The sequence below is a fragment of the Camellia sinensis genome, chromosome 14 (genome assembly GCF_055761805.1).
Source record: "Camellia sinensis isolate YWXY chromosome 14, ASM5576180v1, whole genome shotgun sequence".
Lineage (NCBI taxonomy): Eukaryota > Viridiplantae > Streptophyta > Magnoliopsida > Ericales > Theaceae > Camellia > Camellia sinensis.
This window is the reverse complement of record NC_138974.1, coordinates 30,807,851-30,825,992: the sequence shown is the minus strand read 5'-3', so window position 1 is coordinate 30,825,992 and position 18,142 is coordinate 30,807,851. Positions and strand designations below refer to the sequence as shown.

Below are 18,142 nucleotides of genomic sequence, written 5' to 3'. Positions count from 1 at the left end.
AACATGTGTTTGTGTGTCTGTGTTTATCAGTCTATGCATGGGATTTCATTATATGCTTTTCAAAGAGAAGGTTGAAACATAGTTACTAGTTTGTGGGTGAGTGAGATGCCATGGATCCAAAATGGTAAAACCCCTTACTAAACTATGTGAAATTCAATAGTCTTATCTGTTTGTGGTGACTTAATTCATAGAGATAACTGAAAAACATCCTAAAAAGTGTAAGCAGAAGGAAACAGTTGAGTTACATATAATTGCTTTGTGATTCCCATTTATGAGGCTATGAAAAAATTGTACGTCAAAATGATATAGGGACATAAAGCAAACCTTGATGATTTCACTTCTGTCTCATGGATAAAATGTTCAAATACTGAGTTCCACCTTTCATTTTGTGGCTTTGAACCATCTTCTCTGTCTTAAGAAGTTCAATGAGATTCAAAATTTCAAATTAAAACTTATTTGGAAATAATGGTTCTTCCTTCTCGTCCTTTTTTTTAAACATTGATGGCAGCCTGTATCTGTTCCAAACTTCTCCCTTTTGTTTCAGGAACCACTATAACAATGAACAAGATAGCCAGTATGTTGATTGCACCATAAAGGATGAAGGTACCTGATAAACACATAATCAAGCGTAAGTCCACATCTCTTATATGTGTTTCATCAAAATAACCTTAATTTGTGTTGGAATTATTCTTATTGAGCATAATGCATAGTTAGTGGCAATGTTTATCAGAAAACCCAAATACCCTAGCGAATCACGTTTTGGAACACATGTTTCAAAACATGGTACACTATCATTTCAAAATAGGGAATTAAGTGATCCAAAATGATCCCAAAACTCTTTTCAATATATTTTCTTAAATGTTTTCTTAAGAGGAAAAAAGAAAATAAAACATAATGAACAAAAATATAAGGTCAGTGAAGTTTTGATACAAGAAAATGTCAAAAATAGGTTATGATGCTCATAGAAATGTGTTGCTATATAATTAATTTGAGAGAAAAAAAAAAATTTATTAGATGCTTTTTTTTTTTTTTATGATAAATATATTTTATTATAATTTATTAGATGCTTAATTGTTAAAAGAATATTACTCTAATGCTGTGTTTGGTTGGGAGATTTAGGAAGGGATTTGGAAAAGGAAAAGGAAAAGGAAAAGGTTTGTGAAACTTGGTGAAATGTAGGTATATTTTATTCATATTTCACCTTCCTTTTCTATTTTCCTTTCCAAATCCTTCTCCAAATCCCCCAACCAAACACAGCGTAAAAGTACTTTAAATTGTATAATGTAATCAATTAAAGTCTACACCTATCATATCACATTTTAGAGTATGTGGCGTGCTAGGTTCCCTTTCCCATTCCACGTATCAAAATTATCCACATTAACATATAGTGTAAAGAATTTTTTCAAATGCATTTACTATATGTACGCATCTCTATACAAACACAGGTTTTCATGTGCCGAACAAGTTGCTGGATTCTGCTTAAGGTATATTATGTTTTGATTTTGTTATGCTCTTTTTAGCAAAGATACACAAATTTTATTTTCTTATAATTTATATTAAAAAATATGTTGGATTGGAAATGGTAGCTGTTAAATTTCCTTACCGCAAGAGCTCCAGGTCATGAGATAATTAAAAGTGTAGGACACCAACCATGCAATGAACCAATTCACCAATGTTGCTAAGCTTCCACCTACCCCCTTTACATTTATTGGGAATATCTACAAATATAGAAGGAAACTCTCAGCTTGGTGAAATCATCAAATAGATGGAAATTATAATTCTGCAGTTTTACGCACCTCAGACATTATAACCCAAGGCACTGCCCCCATTCCTACTGAAAATGATCCTATGTATACCTGACCAAGAAAAACAGTTGTCGTGTAGAATGAATTGATATTGGTGGAAATTTTGGGTTTAGAGAGTTGATAGTATTACCAGTATGCCAGTTACAGCAAGTATTGGTGATGCATCAACTGCTATTTCATGGACCTGGTCCACACAATGATCATTGCAGATCAAAATTAAAACCAAAAAAAAAAAAAAAAAGGCAAGCGAAGCTCTTATTATTAATTGTTTGGAAATTACCTTTAGATAGAATGAAATCGCTGTTAGCGCACAACCTATAACCAATCCTGATCCAGAAACCTAGAATAAAAAAAAATCTGACCTTACTTGAGGAGGAACCAGAATGGCATATTTGAAGCTAATAGTACTTCATACTAGGATTTACCAATAAAAGGGGTTTTCTTCCAGCTTTGTCGATTAAGGTTGCACCTAGAGCAGTAATAGGTACCTAAAAGAAGAGCACTTGAATCAATTCATTGTACGAAGAGATATTTGGATCTCCAGGAAACTGAGGGAGAATACACGTCGATAACCTGAATACATGCGTAGATTATAGTTCCAGTGCTGGAAGGAAATCCTGTGAGATTAATTATGCAATTATTGATTATAAAATTAAACTAATAATATTCAGAGTCGAGCAGTCAAATTTGCTGTCTAGGAGCTGGAAAATAGAGGTTTAGTGAAGTTATGAACACTACGAAACTTTTAGTAAAGATTCAAAAAAGTATATGGATGATGCAAAATGGATATAATCAAGATTTATAACTTCCACAATTTTCTCTCTCCCCTTCTTGTCAGAAGGGGCTTGCACCAGGCTGCCATCTCTTCTTTCTCTTTCTTTCATTTTATTTATTTATTTATGAGAATTATGAAATCCATTTACCTGCTGCATCGAAAATACTGGCGACATAGAAACAGATTCCATTGATTCCCCCCAATTGTTGACAAACCATCAGTCCAACTCCAATCTGGTGAAAGGAAACAGTGATAAACAAAATAGACTAGAAGTGGGAAAAATGATTAGAGCTGAGTATCAAACTTTACAGAATGAAAGGTATCAGCTAGACAATGAAGAAAGATAATCTGTAATAGGTTCAATAAGAAGGAATAAATTACAAAGACTGAGCGCAAGTATCTTCTTTGAAACAAATCCAGCAGTTTGGCCTTGGGGAGCCGTTGAAGGGTTTCTATGTAAACCTGTCAAGCAATGACATAACCCAGCTTATCATTTTCCAAATTCTCTGAAACATTTTCAATGAAGACTGAAGGTTTAGAGTTTAGAATCACGAACTTGGATTTCAGCTGCCTCCTCAGATATATCAGCATCCTTGCCACGGAGTCTCTGTAGTGCAGCTTCAAAATCTTTCTGATGTCCTATCTTTGCCTGTATTCATGTTAGGATTGTTATCAATCTTTTCCTTTATCCGTATTCTCTATAATGGTACCATCGTAATAATTCAATTTTTTTCTAGTTCTTACCAACCATCTGGGAGACTCTGGAATCAAAAAGAGACCCAATAGCAGAATGGCACATGGAATTAGCCCTGCAAGCACTTACCAAGTCAGCACCTTGGTATTTGATGGTCACTCTAATATCCTCTAGTTTTGAATTTTTTTTCTATGCATATTTTGCTAGGTGTCAGGATTTCACCTATTAATGCTAAAACTCTCCATGTCAGCACTGTCCCAATTATGTAGGAAACAGAGACACCTGCAGTAATCATGAGCTGTAGAGTAGGTAAGAATAAATCAGGTATGGTATTCATTAATTTCTTTTTCTTATTAAGCTGTCAACTTTTTTTTTTTTTAATATTTTTTTTTTAATTTTATTTGCTCTACTTTGCATATGAGAACCCATACTCAAAAAATCTTCTGTATTTGTCCCTTCCCATGTCCAATATCAATAGAGTAGTTTCTTGTATTTGTTTAGGTGTGTGATTTTACCTGATTTAGGGTTGTTAATGCTCCTCGCAGATTCTTGGGTGATATTTCAGCTATAAATACAGGTACCTTGTTACCAATTAAACATTGGCGTCAGTGAAGTAAAATAGTATATGACAGCTCATAAAAATTCCTACAAATCGATGAATCAAGTAACATGGAGTGAATTATTAGAAAAAGAAAGTGAAATGTACCACATAGGAAAAGACTCCCATTCCATATCCTGTTGCTAGTCTTCCAATGACTAAAACTAAAGCCCCCTTTTGTAACAATGAAGCAATAAATATCAGGTTACTGTGTTCTGTGAAATAAGGCCTCATAATAACTTAAAAGAGTAAGATGATACAAACCTCAGCAAAGTATATGGCTAGCCAGCCAGCAACGCAGAAACCGCTAGACACTCTCATTGCCTGCTCTCATTTCATATTTGGCACATCATTACTACTGGTATTTTCAAAGATGCAGGAAGTTCTAGACTGTATAATGGTTGATAGATCATGGCTTACCCATTTGCGACCAATGAAATCAGCTATGGGTCCACTTGTAATTGCACCAATCATCGCACCAAAAGTCAATATGGAACCAAACAATGAGTACTGCAAAAGGAGAGTTGCAAAACGAAGTTTCAAGTTAAGATTTGAGTGACTTGCCTTGTGTTGACTTATTCTGAATGAACAGAAACTAGATATGACCATTTATCATCCTCATCTATGAATATTGTTTCGTTAGCCTTTGTGATTTATGGTTTTTCTGATAGGATTTGTGAATAATGGAAATATATGATCATTATACATCCAGGATAACCTCTTTCACAGGAAGGAAAATTAATGTTTAACAAACCTCTGCTAGTGATAGATCGAGATCGTCCGTGATGGCCGACTGAGTAGGTGATGAATAACCTGCCTGAAAACCAACAAATTATGACACCTCCGAATTGCCACCAAAAAATTCTACTTTTCTGAGAAACTGGTTCTGAATTTGTGCTTTGGTTTGTAATGTCTTCAACTATTTCTTTCAGCGTTAGTGAACATGAAATGAAGTTTGATTAAATGATTGGCACTTACACAGGTTCCAAATGCATAAGAACCACACACTGCGACAAAGGTACTAAGGTAAACCATCCATTCATGCTCCGCAGTACTGCTTTTGTGGCTCTGATCTTTGGCACCATAGCCATCTTCTTCATCAGCTTGATTCTTGTCTTCTGGTATAAGTAGCTCCCTTATCTCTTCTTGCAAGCTGTTCTCACCTTGCTGTACCTCCTGCCTGTTGCCCATCTTTCCTATCTGGTACGTTTATCTCTATGGCTAAATATAACTAAGCTAGTAGAAGAAAATTTTGCTCATATATGGAAGACTAGTGGATGTAACTGCTAGGACTAAAAAAATGAACCTTTTAAAATTTCTACATTGATTTCTCTCTTATCAAATAATGTCTTGATTGTAGTTTGTTGGCTAAGTAGGCTAAAAAAAAAGGGACGGTCCCACTGCATAAGGTTCCTATCTTACCAGTGGGGAGTCTGAGAAGGGTTTGATGCATACACATTTAGGCTATGTTTTAAATATCAATATTAATACACATCTAGTCAAGTAGTCTCTGTCTTCAGACTCCCAACCTACCTTTGTCATCTGTGCCTGTCTTAATGTGTTATATTCATTCATTTAATTATTTGTATATAGTTATATTGAGGTAGTGTCAATGTAACTTCTTAGGGAGAAACTTTGTCACTCTCATGACAGAGAAATTATATAACATACTCTTACGATTGCGTACAACTTTTGCATATTTTCTTCTCATTTAAAACTCATAATATCACAGAAGAAACAATACTAACTGGTCACAGATCCGGTCCTTGTGAGTGTTTTGTGATTGATTTTTTTAATTGGTTTCTGTGCATGTATCTTTTTTATTGAAGAAAGCTTTGAAATTTGGTTTGTTTAATTTATTGTTAGAACCACATCAGTCTGTATAAAATAAAATAAAAATGTGTTTGACGCATTCATCCCATCCTCATCCACAAGCTCACTGGCAAACATCATGCTGTTTATCCACATGATCAACAGCATGTTGCAAACTGCTGTGTCTGTGGTCATATCTGAGATTGTCAGAAATACCTAGCTGGAAGATGCTAAAAAGAAAGTGAAAACTGTCCTATCCCTGTTAAATTCTATAAAATAATACGATGGCTAGAAGAAATTTTCTCAGATAACTTTCTTGCATGAAACAGATGGAAAGTGCATATGTGGTCCCAGTTTCCCAAGGCTATTCTTGAAATGAAGTATTCTGTTTGGCATCCAACTCAACACAATCTCGATGCATGTGAGCAATTTTACTGTATTAATTGTGTTGCTCTGAAGTCCGAAAAATTCAATTGAATATCATGGAGTTATAGTGACAGACACCAAATTCAATTTTGATTGTACTGTCTTAGTTTGATTTGTTTAATTTTGGATTAAGTTGATATAAAACAAATAATCAACCCCATATGTCCTACCAAAGAAAAGAAAAGAAAAGAAAAACATGTGGTGTTTGGGCGTATATGACAGAAGCCTTAACTTAAAAAAAAAAAAAATAGAAGAAGAAAGAATTTGATTAAGTTAGAGCAGCCATGTAGTATTGTGCAAATATTTTCACCTACCATTCTTCAAAACAAAATCCAAAATCCAAATATGAGAATTGATAGTTGAACTCAGTGTAAGGAAAGATAATAGAAAAACATTAATATGGGATAAGTTCCATTGAATAATAAGTGATTTGATTAATCTCATGATTACCATTATACTAATTTCACTTGTTTTTTCCAATCAAACATTTAATTAGACAAAAAGACATGTGGGGTTTAGGTGGGTTCCATAGTAATTTTTCAGTCCCCCTTCTAGGCCGCATATATATCATTGAAAGAATCAGTCACATTGAAGGTAATGCTCACAAACAAATTTGTTTTTCATTGTAGATTCAACCTAGCAGCACCTTCTTCTTTTTTTAATTTTTTTTTTAATTTTTAGGAACAAGAAAAGCAGTTATATTAAAATAAAACAAACAACTGCAAGATTAAAATAGAAACAATAAGGCCTTAAAGGACCAAACAAACAACCAAACAACAAACTACAAACAACAAAAACAAATCTGCCAAAAATCAGCTACGATTCAGGGAAAACCATCGATTTTCTCATAGATGTGGTTTGGAAACAAAATTTGCGTCAACATCCGTCATCCCTGTCGCCGTCATCCCCGTCATTGGTTGGTTTTACAACTTCCTCTGCTGATGATGGGTCAGACCCACAAGGGAAGGTGCTATGGGACAAAAGTAGAGTATAATTACCAACAAGTATTATTGACTGGACTTCTTTATTGAAAAGTTTTGAATTTTTTTTTGGAACATATTTGTCTCTCGTTTTCATAATAATTTTTTTATAAAGACTTTTTAGACGTGTTTTGTGTTTGTAGAATGATTATTTGATACCAGTCAAGATACAGATAAATTTATCTAATAAATGATTGAGATATTTTGATTTTTGTTTGTGAGTTTAGATTAATTTTTAGTTTATTTGTGTTAGTTAGTATTAAAATATGATGTAGGAACTGCAAGTAGTTGAATCGTATGCTTGAAAAAAAAAACATTACAGTGAAAGCTAGAGTAAGACTTTTTGATAAATAAGCCTAGTTCACATGACCTGCTCGTAACTGCTTCCAAAATTAATCGACAATGTAAACTAGGATTAGTGAAAAAAGTAAATGTGTTTTGAACTATAGAGGCCTTTTCAAGAAGTTGATAAATTTGATCTGGCCCAAAAATAATGCGCACCTTGGGCCTTCGGTCTATTAAATAAATTTGGGTCACTGAAGAAGTTGGTGGTTTGTCATGCTACTGGACCTTTGGGGTTTTCCTTTTCCCTTTATAAATTAACTAGCTCTCTTCTTCTTCTTCTTCTTCTTCTTCTTCTTCTTCTTCTTTTTTTTTTCAATGCTTCAAGAGAAAGTAAAATTAAATGAAAATAAAATTATTTTATTAGTAACTAAACAAAAAAACAATTTTTTGACAAATATCGATTCATTTTCTTAACCTAAACAAAAGAAGAAAAATAATCCTCTTAATTTTCTATTCATATCTTTTCTTTATCCTTTTCTTTTCTCTAAGCAAATCTAAGATTCAAACACCACTTTAGTTGCAATTCTTCTTTTGTACACCCCTAAAGCATTCACCCAAGAAAATATGACATATTCGAAATGAAAACTCTTTAAAAAAAAAAAAAAAAAAAAAAAAACTGTTTATTACCTGACTACCATGCTAATTTTGACTGCCTAATCAAACTGGTTGTTGCTATGAAAATGGTGCTTGTTTGGCAATTGCTCTTGGGCCAGTTTTTCCAACTTTTTTTAATTAATTAATAAATAATTATTAAGTATGAGAGCTAATAAGACTATGTAGAAAGAGATTTTAATCCTGCTTGTTTGCCATATTAATTCTTCGTCCAATTAAATAATTCAGGTGGTTAGTAATCACACCATATATGCATTTTAGGTGCATGACATCATGAATACAAGTAAAAAATACATATTTTTTACTTGGAGCTTAAACCAAGTTATCTAGAAGCCACAAAGAATTTGCAATTAGGATATAAGTTGTCGTTTTAGGGAGGGGAAGGACAAAAAATAATATTTACTGTCCCTAGCTTAGCTCACAAGGCTTGAAATTGTAATTGTAGACATTTTCTAGCTATTAGTTCTTTCAGTATGTATTATCTGGAATTTGGATAAATCTCCATTATCAACCTCTATTTAGGCCTGGATGAGTCAAACGATTGGTCCAGATTGTTGCAGTAGTTATAACATTGTGCCAAAGCTAACTATACAACTGTCGATTTTCTTATCAATAAAAAACATGACTTGATCATACCATAGCATCTACCTTTTCCTAACTAAAACACGTGTTTGTGTCTGTTTATCAGTTTATAAACAGGATTTCATTATATGCTTTTGAAAGAGAAGGTTGAAACATAGATACTAGTTTTTGGGTGGGTGGGATGCCATGGATCCGAAATGGCAAAACCTCTTACTAAACTATGTGAAATTCAATAGTCTTATCTGTTCGTGGTGACTTAATTCATAGAGATAATTGAAAAACATCCTAAAAAGTGTAAGCAGATGGAAACAGTTGAGTTACATATAATTGCTTTGTGATTTCCATTTATGATGCTATGAAAAAAAATGTACGTCAAAATGATATGAATTATATAAAATCTTGAGAGACATAAAGTAAATCTTGATGATTTCACTTATTTCTCATGGATAAAATGTTCAAATACTGAGTTCCATCTTTCATTTGTGGCTTTGAACCATCTTCTCTCTCTTAAGAAGTGCAATGAGGTTCAAAATTTCAAATTAAAAATTATTTGGAAATAATGGCTCTTCCTTCTCGTCCTTTTTCTTAAATATTGATGGCGGCCTGTAACTGTTCCAAAGTTCTCCCTTTCGTTTCAGGAACCACCATAACAATGAACAAGATAGCCAGTAGGTTGATTGCACCATAAAGGATGAAGGTACCTGATAAACACATAATCAAGCATAAGTCCACATCTCTTATATATGCTTCATCAAAATAACCTTAATTTGTGTTGGAATAATTCTTATTGAGCAGAATGCATAGTTAGTCTTAGTGTTTATCAGAAAACACAAATACTCTAGCGAATCACGTTTTGGAACACATGTTTCAAAACATGGAATATTATCATTCCAAAATGGTGAATTTAGTGATCCAAATTTCGAAGCGATCCCAAAACTTTTTCCAATATATTTCCTTAAATGTTTCTTTAGGAGGAATAAAAATCAAGCGTAATGAATTAAAATCTATGGTCAGTTAAGTTTTGATAGGAGAAAATGTCAAAAATGGGTCATGATGCTCATAGAAATGTGTTGCTATATAATTAATTTGGGAAAAAAATTATATTTTATCAAATACTTAATTGTTAAAAGAATATTACTCTTAACTTAAATTGTATAATGTAATCTATTAAAGTCTACACCTATCATACTACATTTTAGAGCATGTGGCGTACCACGTTCCCTTTCCCGTTCAATTGAAAAGGCCAACCCACACTTTCATCAATATAACGGTTAACAACCTTGTTTATTTCCTCTCCAGGGACGAGCTCTGCCACACCTTCATCAATGGTGGTGCCTATGATTGGTGTGTCGTTTGCCTGGCTAGTGTATGTTGTGGTCTAGGATGGTGTGTTGGAATGTGTCCCACATCACCTAAAGTTGCCTCACCTGTGCTGGTTATAAGGCTCCAGTTTCCTTCTCCTTAATGCCTGGGTTTTAAGAAAAAGTGTGGGCTGGACTTTTCAATTTACTCAATGTATCAAAATTATCCACATTCTAGGTAACATATAGTCTAAAGAATTTTTTCAAATGCATTTAGTATATGTACGCATCTCTATACAAACAGAGGTTTTCATGTGCCGAACAAGTTGGTGGATTCTACTTATGGTATATTATATTTTGATTTTGTTCTGCTCTTTTTAGCAACGATACACACATTTTATTTTCTTATAATTTATATTAAAAAAAATGTTGGATTGAAAATGGTAGCTTCCTTACCATAAGAGCTCCAGGCCATGAGATAATTAAAAGTGTAGGACACCAACCATGCAATGAACCAATTCACCAGTGTTGCTAAGCTTCCACCTACCCCTTTTACATTTATAGGAAATATCTACAATAAGAGGAAACTCTCAGCTTGATGAAATCATAGATGGAAATGATGATTCTGCAGTTTTACATACCTCAGACATTATAACCCAAGGAACTGCTCCCATTCCTACTGAAAATGCTCCGATGTATACCTGACCAAGAAAAAACGGTTGTCGTATAGAATAAATTGATATTGGTGGAAATTTTGGTTTTAGAGAGTTGAAAGTATTACCAGTATGCCAGTTACAGCAAGTATTGGTGATGCATTGACTGCTATTTCGTGGACCTGGTCCACACAATGATCATTGCAGATCAAAATTAAAACCAAAAAAAAAAAATAAAATAAAATAAAAATGAGCAAAGCTCTTACTATTAATTGTTTGGAAATTACCTCTAGATAGAATGAAATCGCTGTTAGTGCACAACCTATGACCAATCCTGATCCAGAAACCTAGAATGAAAAAAAAATCTGATCTTACTTGAGGAGGAACCGGAATGGCATATTTGAAGCTAATAGTCCTTCATACTAGAATTTACCAATAAAAGGGGTTTTCTTCCAGCTTTGTCGATTAAGGTTGCACCTAGAGCAGTAATAGGTACCTAAAAGAAGAACACTAGAACCAATTCATTGTAAGAAGAGATATCTGGATCTCCAGGGAACTGAGGGAGTGAACGTTGATAACCTGAATACACGCGTAGATTATAGTTCCAGTGCTGGAAGGAAATCCTGTGAGATTAGATATGCAATTATTGAAGTTATTGATTATAAAATTAAACTAATGTTAACTTAATATTCAGAGTTGAGCAGTCGAATTTGCTGTCTAGGAGCTGGAAAATAGAGGTTTAGTGAAGTTATGAACACTACGAAACGTTTAGTAAAGATTCAAAAAAGAATATGGATAGAATCAAGATTTATAACTTCCACGATTTTCTTTCCCCCCTTCTTGTCCCAAGGGGCTTGCACCAGGCTGCCATATCTTCTTTTTCTTTTTTTCTTTCGTTTTATTTATTTATGAGAATTATAAAATCCATTTACCTGCTGTATCGAAAATACTGGCGACATAGAAACAGATTCCATTGATTCCCCCTAATTGTTGACAAACCATCAGTCCAACTCCAATCTGGTGAAAGGAAACAGTGATAAAAAAATTTAAAAAATAGGTGGGAAAAATGATTAGAGCTGAGTATCAAACTTTACAGAATGAAAGGTATCAGCTAGGCAATGAAGAAAGATAATTTGTAATAGGTTCAAGAAAAAGAAATATATTACAAAGACTGAGCGCAAGTATCTTCTTTGAAACAAATCCAGCAGTTTGGCCTTTGGGAGCCGCTGAAGGGTTTCTATGTAATCCTGTCAAGCAATGACATAACCCTGCTTATCATTTTCCAAATTCTCGGAAACATTTTCAATGAAGACTGAAGTTTTAGAGTTTAGAAGTATGAACTTGGATCTCAGCTGCCTCCTCAGATATATCAGCATCCTTGCCACGGAGTCTCTGTAGTGCAGCTTCAAAATCTGTCTGATGTCCTATCTTTGCCTGTTTTCATGTTAGGATCATTATCAATCTTTGCCTTTCTCTGTATTCTCCATAACAATACCATCATAATAATTCAATTTTTTTTTAGTTCTTACCAACCATCTGGGAGACTCTGGAATCAAAAAGAGACCCAATAGCAGAATGGCACATGGAATTAGTCCTGCAAGCACTTACCAAGTCAGTACCTTGGTATTTGACAGTCGCTCTAATATTCTCTAGTTTTGAATTTGTTTTTCTATGCATATGTTGCCAAGTGCCAGGATTTCACCTATTAATGCTAAAACTCTCCATGTCAGCACTGTCCCAATTATGTAGGAAACAGAGACACCAGCAACAATCATGAGCTGTAGAGTAAGAATAAATTAGGTATGGTATTCATTAATTTCTTTTTCTTATTAAGCTGTCAATTTTTTTTATTATTTTATTATATATTTTATTTGCTCTACTTTACATATGAGAATGCATACTCAAAAAATCTTCTGTGTTTGTCTCTTCCCATGTCCAATATCAAATAGAGTTGTTTCTTGTATTTGTTCAGGTGTGTGAATTTACCTGATTTAGGGTTGTCAATGCTCCTCGTAGACTCTTGGGTGCTATTTCAGCTATAAATACAGGTACCTTGTTACCAATAAAACATTGGTGTCAGCAAAGTAAATAGTATACGACAGCTCATAAAAATTCTTGTGAATCAAGTAACATGAAGTGAATTATTAGAAAAAGAAAGTGAAATGTACCACATAGGAAAAGGCTCCCATTGCATATCCTGTTGCTAGTCTTCCAATGTCCAAAACTAAAGCCCCCTTTTGTAACAATAAAGAAAGAAATGTCAGGTTACTGTGTTCTGTGAAATAAGGTCTCATAATGACTTAAAAGAGTAAGATGATACAAACCTCAGCAAAGTATATGGCTAGCCAGCCAGCAATGCAGAAACCGCTAGATACTCTCATTGCCTGCTCTCATTTCATATTTGGCACATCATTACTACTGGTATTTTCAAAGATGCAGGAAGTTCTAGACTGTATAATGGTTGATAGATCATGGCTTACCCATTTGCGACCAATGAAATCAGCTATGGGTCCACTTGTAATTGCACCAATCATCGCACCAAAAGTCAATATGGAACCAAACACTGAGTACTGCAAAAGGAGAGTTGCAAAACGAAGTTTTAAGATTTGAGTGACTTGCCTTGTGTTGACTTGTTCTGAATGAACAGAAACTAGAAATGACCATTTATCATCCTCATCTATGAATATTGTTTCATTAGCCTTTGTGATTTATGGTTTTTCTGATAGGATTTGTGAATAATGGAAATATATGATCATTATACATCCAGGATAACCTCTTTTACAGGAAGGAAAATTAATGTTTAACAAACCTCTGCTAGTGATAGATCGAGATCGTCCGTGATGGCCGACTGAGTAGGTGATGAATAACCTGCCTGAAAACCAACAAATTATGACACCTCCGAATTGCCACCAAAAAATTCTACTTTTCTAAGAAACTGGTTCTGAATTTGTGCTTTGGTTTGTAATGTCTTCAACTATTTCTTTCAGCGTTAGTGAACATGAAATGTAGTTTGATTAAATGATTGGCACTTACACAGGTTCCAAATGCATAAGAACCACACACTGCAACAAAGGTACTAAGGTAAACCATCCATTCATGCTCCATAGTACTGCTTTTGTGGCTCTGATCTTTGGCACCATAGCCATCTTCTTCATCAGCTCGAGTCTTGTCTTCTGGTATAAGTGGCTCCCTTATCTCTTCTTGCAAGCTGTTCTCACCTTGCTCTACCTCCTGCCTGTTGCCCATCTTTCCTATCTGGTACGCTTATTTCTATGGCTAAATGTAACTAAGCTAGTAGAAGAAATTTTTTGCTCATATGTTAAAAGTACATGTGGAAGACTAGTGGATGAAACTTCTTTCTAGGACAAAAAGAAAAAGGATAAATTATAAATACACTTTTACAGTTTGATTAAAATACGAATTGTTTTTTGTGATTTTAAAAATTACATTTTATCTTTTGAGATTTCTAATTTCATAATAAATTGTTCATTTTATTAATAAATCATTAAGTCAATTAACAGTTTTTAATGATGTTAAAAATATATTTTAATTAATAATTTAGATAATTTTATTATTGTATATGAGAGCAATTATGAATTTTATTTTTTTTAGTTAATTCTGTAAAATAAAAATTTTTAATAAGAGAGTATTTATAATTTTTTAAATCACAAAAAATAATTTATATTTTAAACAAATTTCAAAAGGTAAAAACCTTTTAAAATTTCTACATTGATTTCTACTCTCTTATCTAATAGTATCTTGATTCTAGTTAGTTGGCCAAGTAAGCCAAAAAATAAAGTTTGAGATTTCCATAAATAAAAAAAAAAGATGGTCCCACTATATAAGGCTTCTATCGTATTAGTGGAGAGTCTGAGAAGGGTTTGATCAGGGTGAGTATGGTCTGAATTGAATCGAATTATGGTAAAATTAGGATTAATTTGTTATTTATGATTTTTGAAAAATTAGAACTAATTCAATCCGTTTAAATTATGGAACCAATCCAAGCCAATCTATTTAAATTCGGATTGGATCGGTTTAGGACCACGGATTCACATAATTAAATAATAAAAAAAAAATATATATATAATACTTTTATTTCATAAAAACATAAATATAGCGCTATATTAGTTCCACAATAGTAACATGTCTTTCTATAATAGCGACATATTGTTCTAGAATTTAAACAACCATAAGAAAATTGGTTTCACCATAAGTATTTAGATCATTACAAATTAAAATTAAAAACTAACAAACAAAAGTAATAAAAGAAGATATCATGCGGGTTTAGGTTTGAGTTTAGTTTTACATGGAACAAGAGAAGATACGGGAAGATATATAATAAAAATATAGACTATTTGTATATGGTCCGGATTGGTTCCAATCCGGAACCGTGGAGTTCAATCCGGAACCAATCCATGGATTACGAATTTTTAATTCTTCAGTCCAAAACCGAACCACGGATTCAAAAAATTAATCCAAACCTATTAGATTAGACTGGACTGGATCGGATTACGGATTTCACAGATTCTTTGCTCAGCCCTAGGTTTGATATATTTTAAATATTAATATTAATACTCATTTGGTCAACTAATCTCTATCTTCAGACTCCCAACTTGCCTTTGTCGTTTTTTGTTTAGGTGAATAACTTGACTTTGTCGTCTATGCATAATTATGTTCTAAGACTGATAGCAAATTGGTGTCTAGAAGTAAAGGAAAAAAAAAAAAAAAAAAATCAAATTTCCAACTCACAATACGGTCAAAAATGTTGTGATAAATTTTTAAAAGAAAATTAGAAAATTGGTTGTAATACATTTCCTAAAAGAAAAGGATTTTCCAAAAAACGTAGAAAATATAAATGGAAACCTTGGAAAAAGAACAAAACTTTTTCAAAAAAGAAAAAATATATTCGAAAAAAGAAACCAACAAGTGTTTCAAAAAAGAAAACTTGTAAATATTACATTTGTAACGAAGAAGGTCACTATGCATCCGAATGCCCAAAAAGGAGAAAAAGTGCAAAGAAAATGATCAAAGTCCTTGAAGAACAAGATTTTGAAATAATATATGAAGAAGAAATTTCTAATGAAGAAGAAATCTTATATGAAATTTCAAATGATGAAGAAAGTTCAAATGAAGAACTAATCTTCATGATGACTAATAATAGTCAAGAAATATCTCAAGAAACAGATAGTATATCTTAAGAAGAATTACAAACAATTCGACTTGGAGATGTAATCGGAGAAGAAAAAACTTTTACCGACAAAGAATTAGCAAAATTCGAAAAAATGCAAGAAGTTGCTGTTCCAGAAATTTACAAACTTTCAAAATTCAACTTCTTTTCCGCAAGAGTGTTTGAACAATACAGTGGAAACACTCAAGCAAAATGGTCAGAAGAAGGAAATATTGATATTTCTTTTTTTGATAAGAAAAAGGTTGCAAGATGGAAAAAGAAATATCCTGAAATTCAATATATTCATATTGGATTAATTCAAGTAACCATAACAGCCTTATTTCGTCAAGGGATAGATACTCCTATTTTGGCAGTAATTTTTGATAAAAGATTTTTCGACCCAATGAAAGTAATCATTGGAGGAATTCAGTCTAATTTGGCTAATGGAGTAGTTTGGTTTAATGTCAGACCAAATTTCTTTATTTCCATAAATGATCCTAATCTTGAAGATACAGTCAGAATAAGAATTAAAACACAAGGATTACGAATGAAATCAAATTCTTATGATTTGGCTATTCGTTGGAAAACAATTCACGAATTAACCAAATTTCTTGAAATAAAAACAAGATCAAACGATAATAAAATCGTTGAAATCTTTGAACCAAGACCATTTGACACGGTAATACAACCTCGACTAATGAATTGGAGTGATTTAGAACCCTCGACAATGGTTAATCCAAGACCTAGTGGGACAAGGAGAATCTTCTAAAACAAAAAAACCTGCACAATTACAAATGCAGGCATCAGGAAAAAATTTATATATTGAAAATACAGTTTCAAAAATTAAAAGATCAATTTCTGTATTTGAAAAAGATTTTCCTAACAAATCATTTTCAAAGTTAAGCATTGGAGAATCAAGTAATAATTCTAATCAAGAATCTATTACTTCAAACAATGTTCAGATTCCTATTTTTCCAGGAACAAGAAAACTTGAACATATTAAGTCTGCATATATGTATCATTTTTAAACAAAAAAAGATGATATTATTTTTTCTCCTAGCCAAGGAAAAAGAAGATACACGTATGTATGGGGAACATTTAATTTTGCAGGTTATAAACCCTATAGCCTCAGTGTTCTCATAGATACAGGAGCTACAGTCAGCTCATGTAAATGGAATGCTATACCAAAAGAAAAATGGACACTAATGAAGTATCCAATATTGGTTACTGAAATTGATGGCAACTATACTTCCATACAATTCAAGGCTAAAAATATAGCTATTTGGTTAACTGATAGCAAGTTCATTATACCAAAAATTTTATATTTTTCGTATATGCATGGAGATTTCCTTCTTGGCAATAATTTTATATATAAATACCTTCCAATGCAAATACAGGAAAAAGCTATTTCATTAAGCATAAATAATGTCTTAATTCATATTCCCTTATTAGAACAACATAAATATATTTGTGATAAAGAGTTTGCGCCCGTGCCGCGTGGTGATTTAATTCCCATCATCAAAACTATTGATGAATCACATTGGATTTATAAAATTTTAGAAGAAAATTTTAGTGAACATCCATTAAAACTATGGCAACGTAGTCCACCTTATTGTAGTTTAAAATTGAAAGACCCTAATGTTATCATTAGAGTAAGACCAATGATCTATACTAGACAAGATATAAATGAATTTGATATTCAACTCCAGGAACTTTTAGACAAAAAGTTAATTGAAAAAACTAAAAGCCCTCACTCTAGTTCAGCTTTTATGGTAAGAAACCATGCTGAAATTAAAAGAGAAAAAGCCCGACTGGTAGTCAACTATAAACGGCTAAATGAAAATTTAGAATTTGATGGATATTTTATTCCACGAAAAGATGTTTTGATTAACTTAACCAAATGATCAAAAATCTTTAGTAATTTGATTGTAAAAGTGGATTTTGGCAAATTCAATTGACTGAAGAGTCAAAAAAATTGACAGCTTTCAGTACACCTAGAGGACATTACCACTGGAATGTTATGCCTTTTGGGTTAAATATTGCACCACAGGTATTTCAATGGTGGATGGATACAATTTTTAAAGACCTTAAAGATTGTTGTGTAATTTATATTGATGATATACTTATTTTCTCTAAAACCAAGGATGAGCATAAGAAACATTTAAAATTACTTTGTGAAAAATTCTAAAAATATGAAATTATTTTGTCTCCAAAAAAGATTGAACTAGAAAAAGAATCAATTGAATTTTTGAGAATAATTTTAGACCAAAAAGGTCTAAAATTACAAGAACATATTTTATCCAAAATACGAGATTTTCCTGATACTCTTGAAAATATAACACAATTACAGAGTTTATTAGGTATTTTAAATTATGGACGAAATTTTATCAAA

The 18,142-nt window shown here is 32.7% G+C and overlaps 2 protein-coding genes across 6 annotated transcripts; both read right to left on the bottom strand.

Annotated features, from left to right (window-relative positions):
* Window positions 1–241: 241 nt before the first annotated feature.
* On the bottom strand, window positions 242–6,352 carry LOC114270140 (sugar transporter ERD6-like 7). Of its 2 annotated transcripts, XM_028211544.2 has the most exons (18): window positions 4,851–6,352; window positions 4,627–4,689; window positions 4,293–4,382; window positions 4,137–4,196; window positions 3,981–4,046; window positions 3,790–3,855; window positions 3,497–3,572; window positions 3,325–3,389; window positions 3,137–3,229; window positions 2,962–3,042; window positions 2,729–2,813; window positions 2,379–2,422; window positions 2,231–2,293; window positions 2,086–2,145; window positions 1,936–1,989; window positions 1,797–1,856; window positions 1,604–1,718; window positions 242–607 (listed from the first exon to the last, which is right to left on the bottom strand). In XM_028211544.2, the coding sequence occupies exons 1-18, from the start codon at window positions 5,061–5,063 to the stop codon at window positions 492–494; spliced, it is 1,470 nt and encodes a 489-aa protein (XP_028067345.1). In that variant the 5' UTR covers window positions 5,064–6,352; the 3' UTR covers window positions 242–491. The 2 variants fall into 2 exon arrangements, with proteins under 2 accessions (XP_028067345.1, XP_028067346.1); XM_028211545.2 differs by lacking the exons at window positions 2,086–2,145; window positions 2,231–2,293.
* A 2,686-nt stretch (window positions 6,353–9,038) lies between these two features.
* On the bottom strand, window positions 9,039–13,988 carry LOC114270138 (sugar transporter ERD6-like 7). 4 transcript variants are annotated; one of them, XR_014350978.1, is made up of 19 exons: window positions 13,617–13,988; window positions 13,393–13,455; window positions 13,064–13,153; window positions 12,908–12,967; window positions 12,752–12,817; window positions 12,570–12,635; window positions 12,286–12,361; window positions 12,113–12,177; window positions 11,925–12,017; window positions 11,750–11,830; window positions 11,516–11,600; window positions 11,163–11,206; window positions 11,017–11,079; window positions 10,871–10,930; window positions 10,712–10,765; window positions 10,572–10,631; window positions 10,387–10,501; window positions 9,909–10,097; window positions 9,039–9,330 (listed from the first exon to the last, which is right to left on the bottom strand). XR_014350978.1 is itself a non-coding variant. In XM_028211541.2 (18 exons), the coding sequence occupies exons 1-18, from the start codon at window positions 13,827–13,829 to the stop codon at window positions 9,215–9,217; spliced, it is 1,470 nt and encodes a 489-aa protein (XP_028067342.2). In that variant the 5' UTR covers window positions 13,830–13,988; the 3' UTR covers window positions 9,039–9,214. The 4 variants fall into 4 exon arrangements, 1 of the variants encoding a protein (XP_028067342.2); XR_014350979.1 differs by having other exon boundaries at window positions 10,387–10,479; XR_003631855.2 differs by lacking the exon at window positions 9,909–10,097 and having other exon boundaries at window positions 10,387–10,479.
* Between the last annotated feature and the right edge of the window lie 4,154 nt (window positions 13,989–18,142).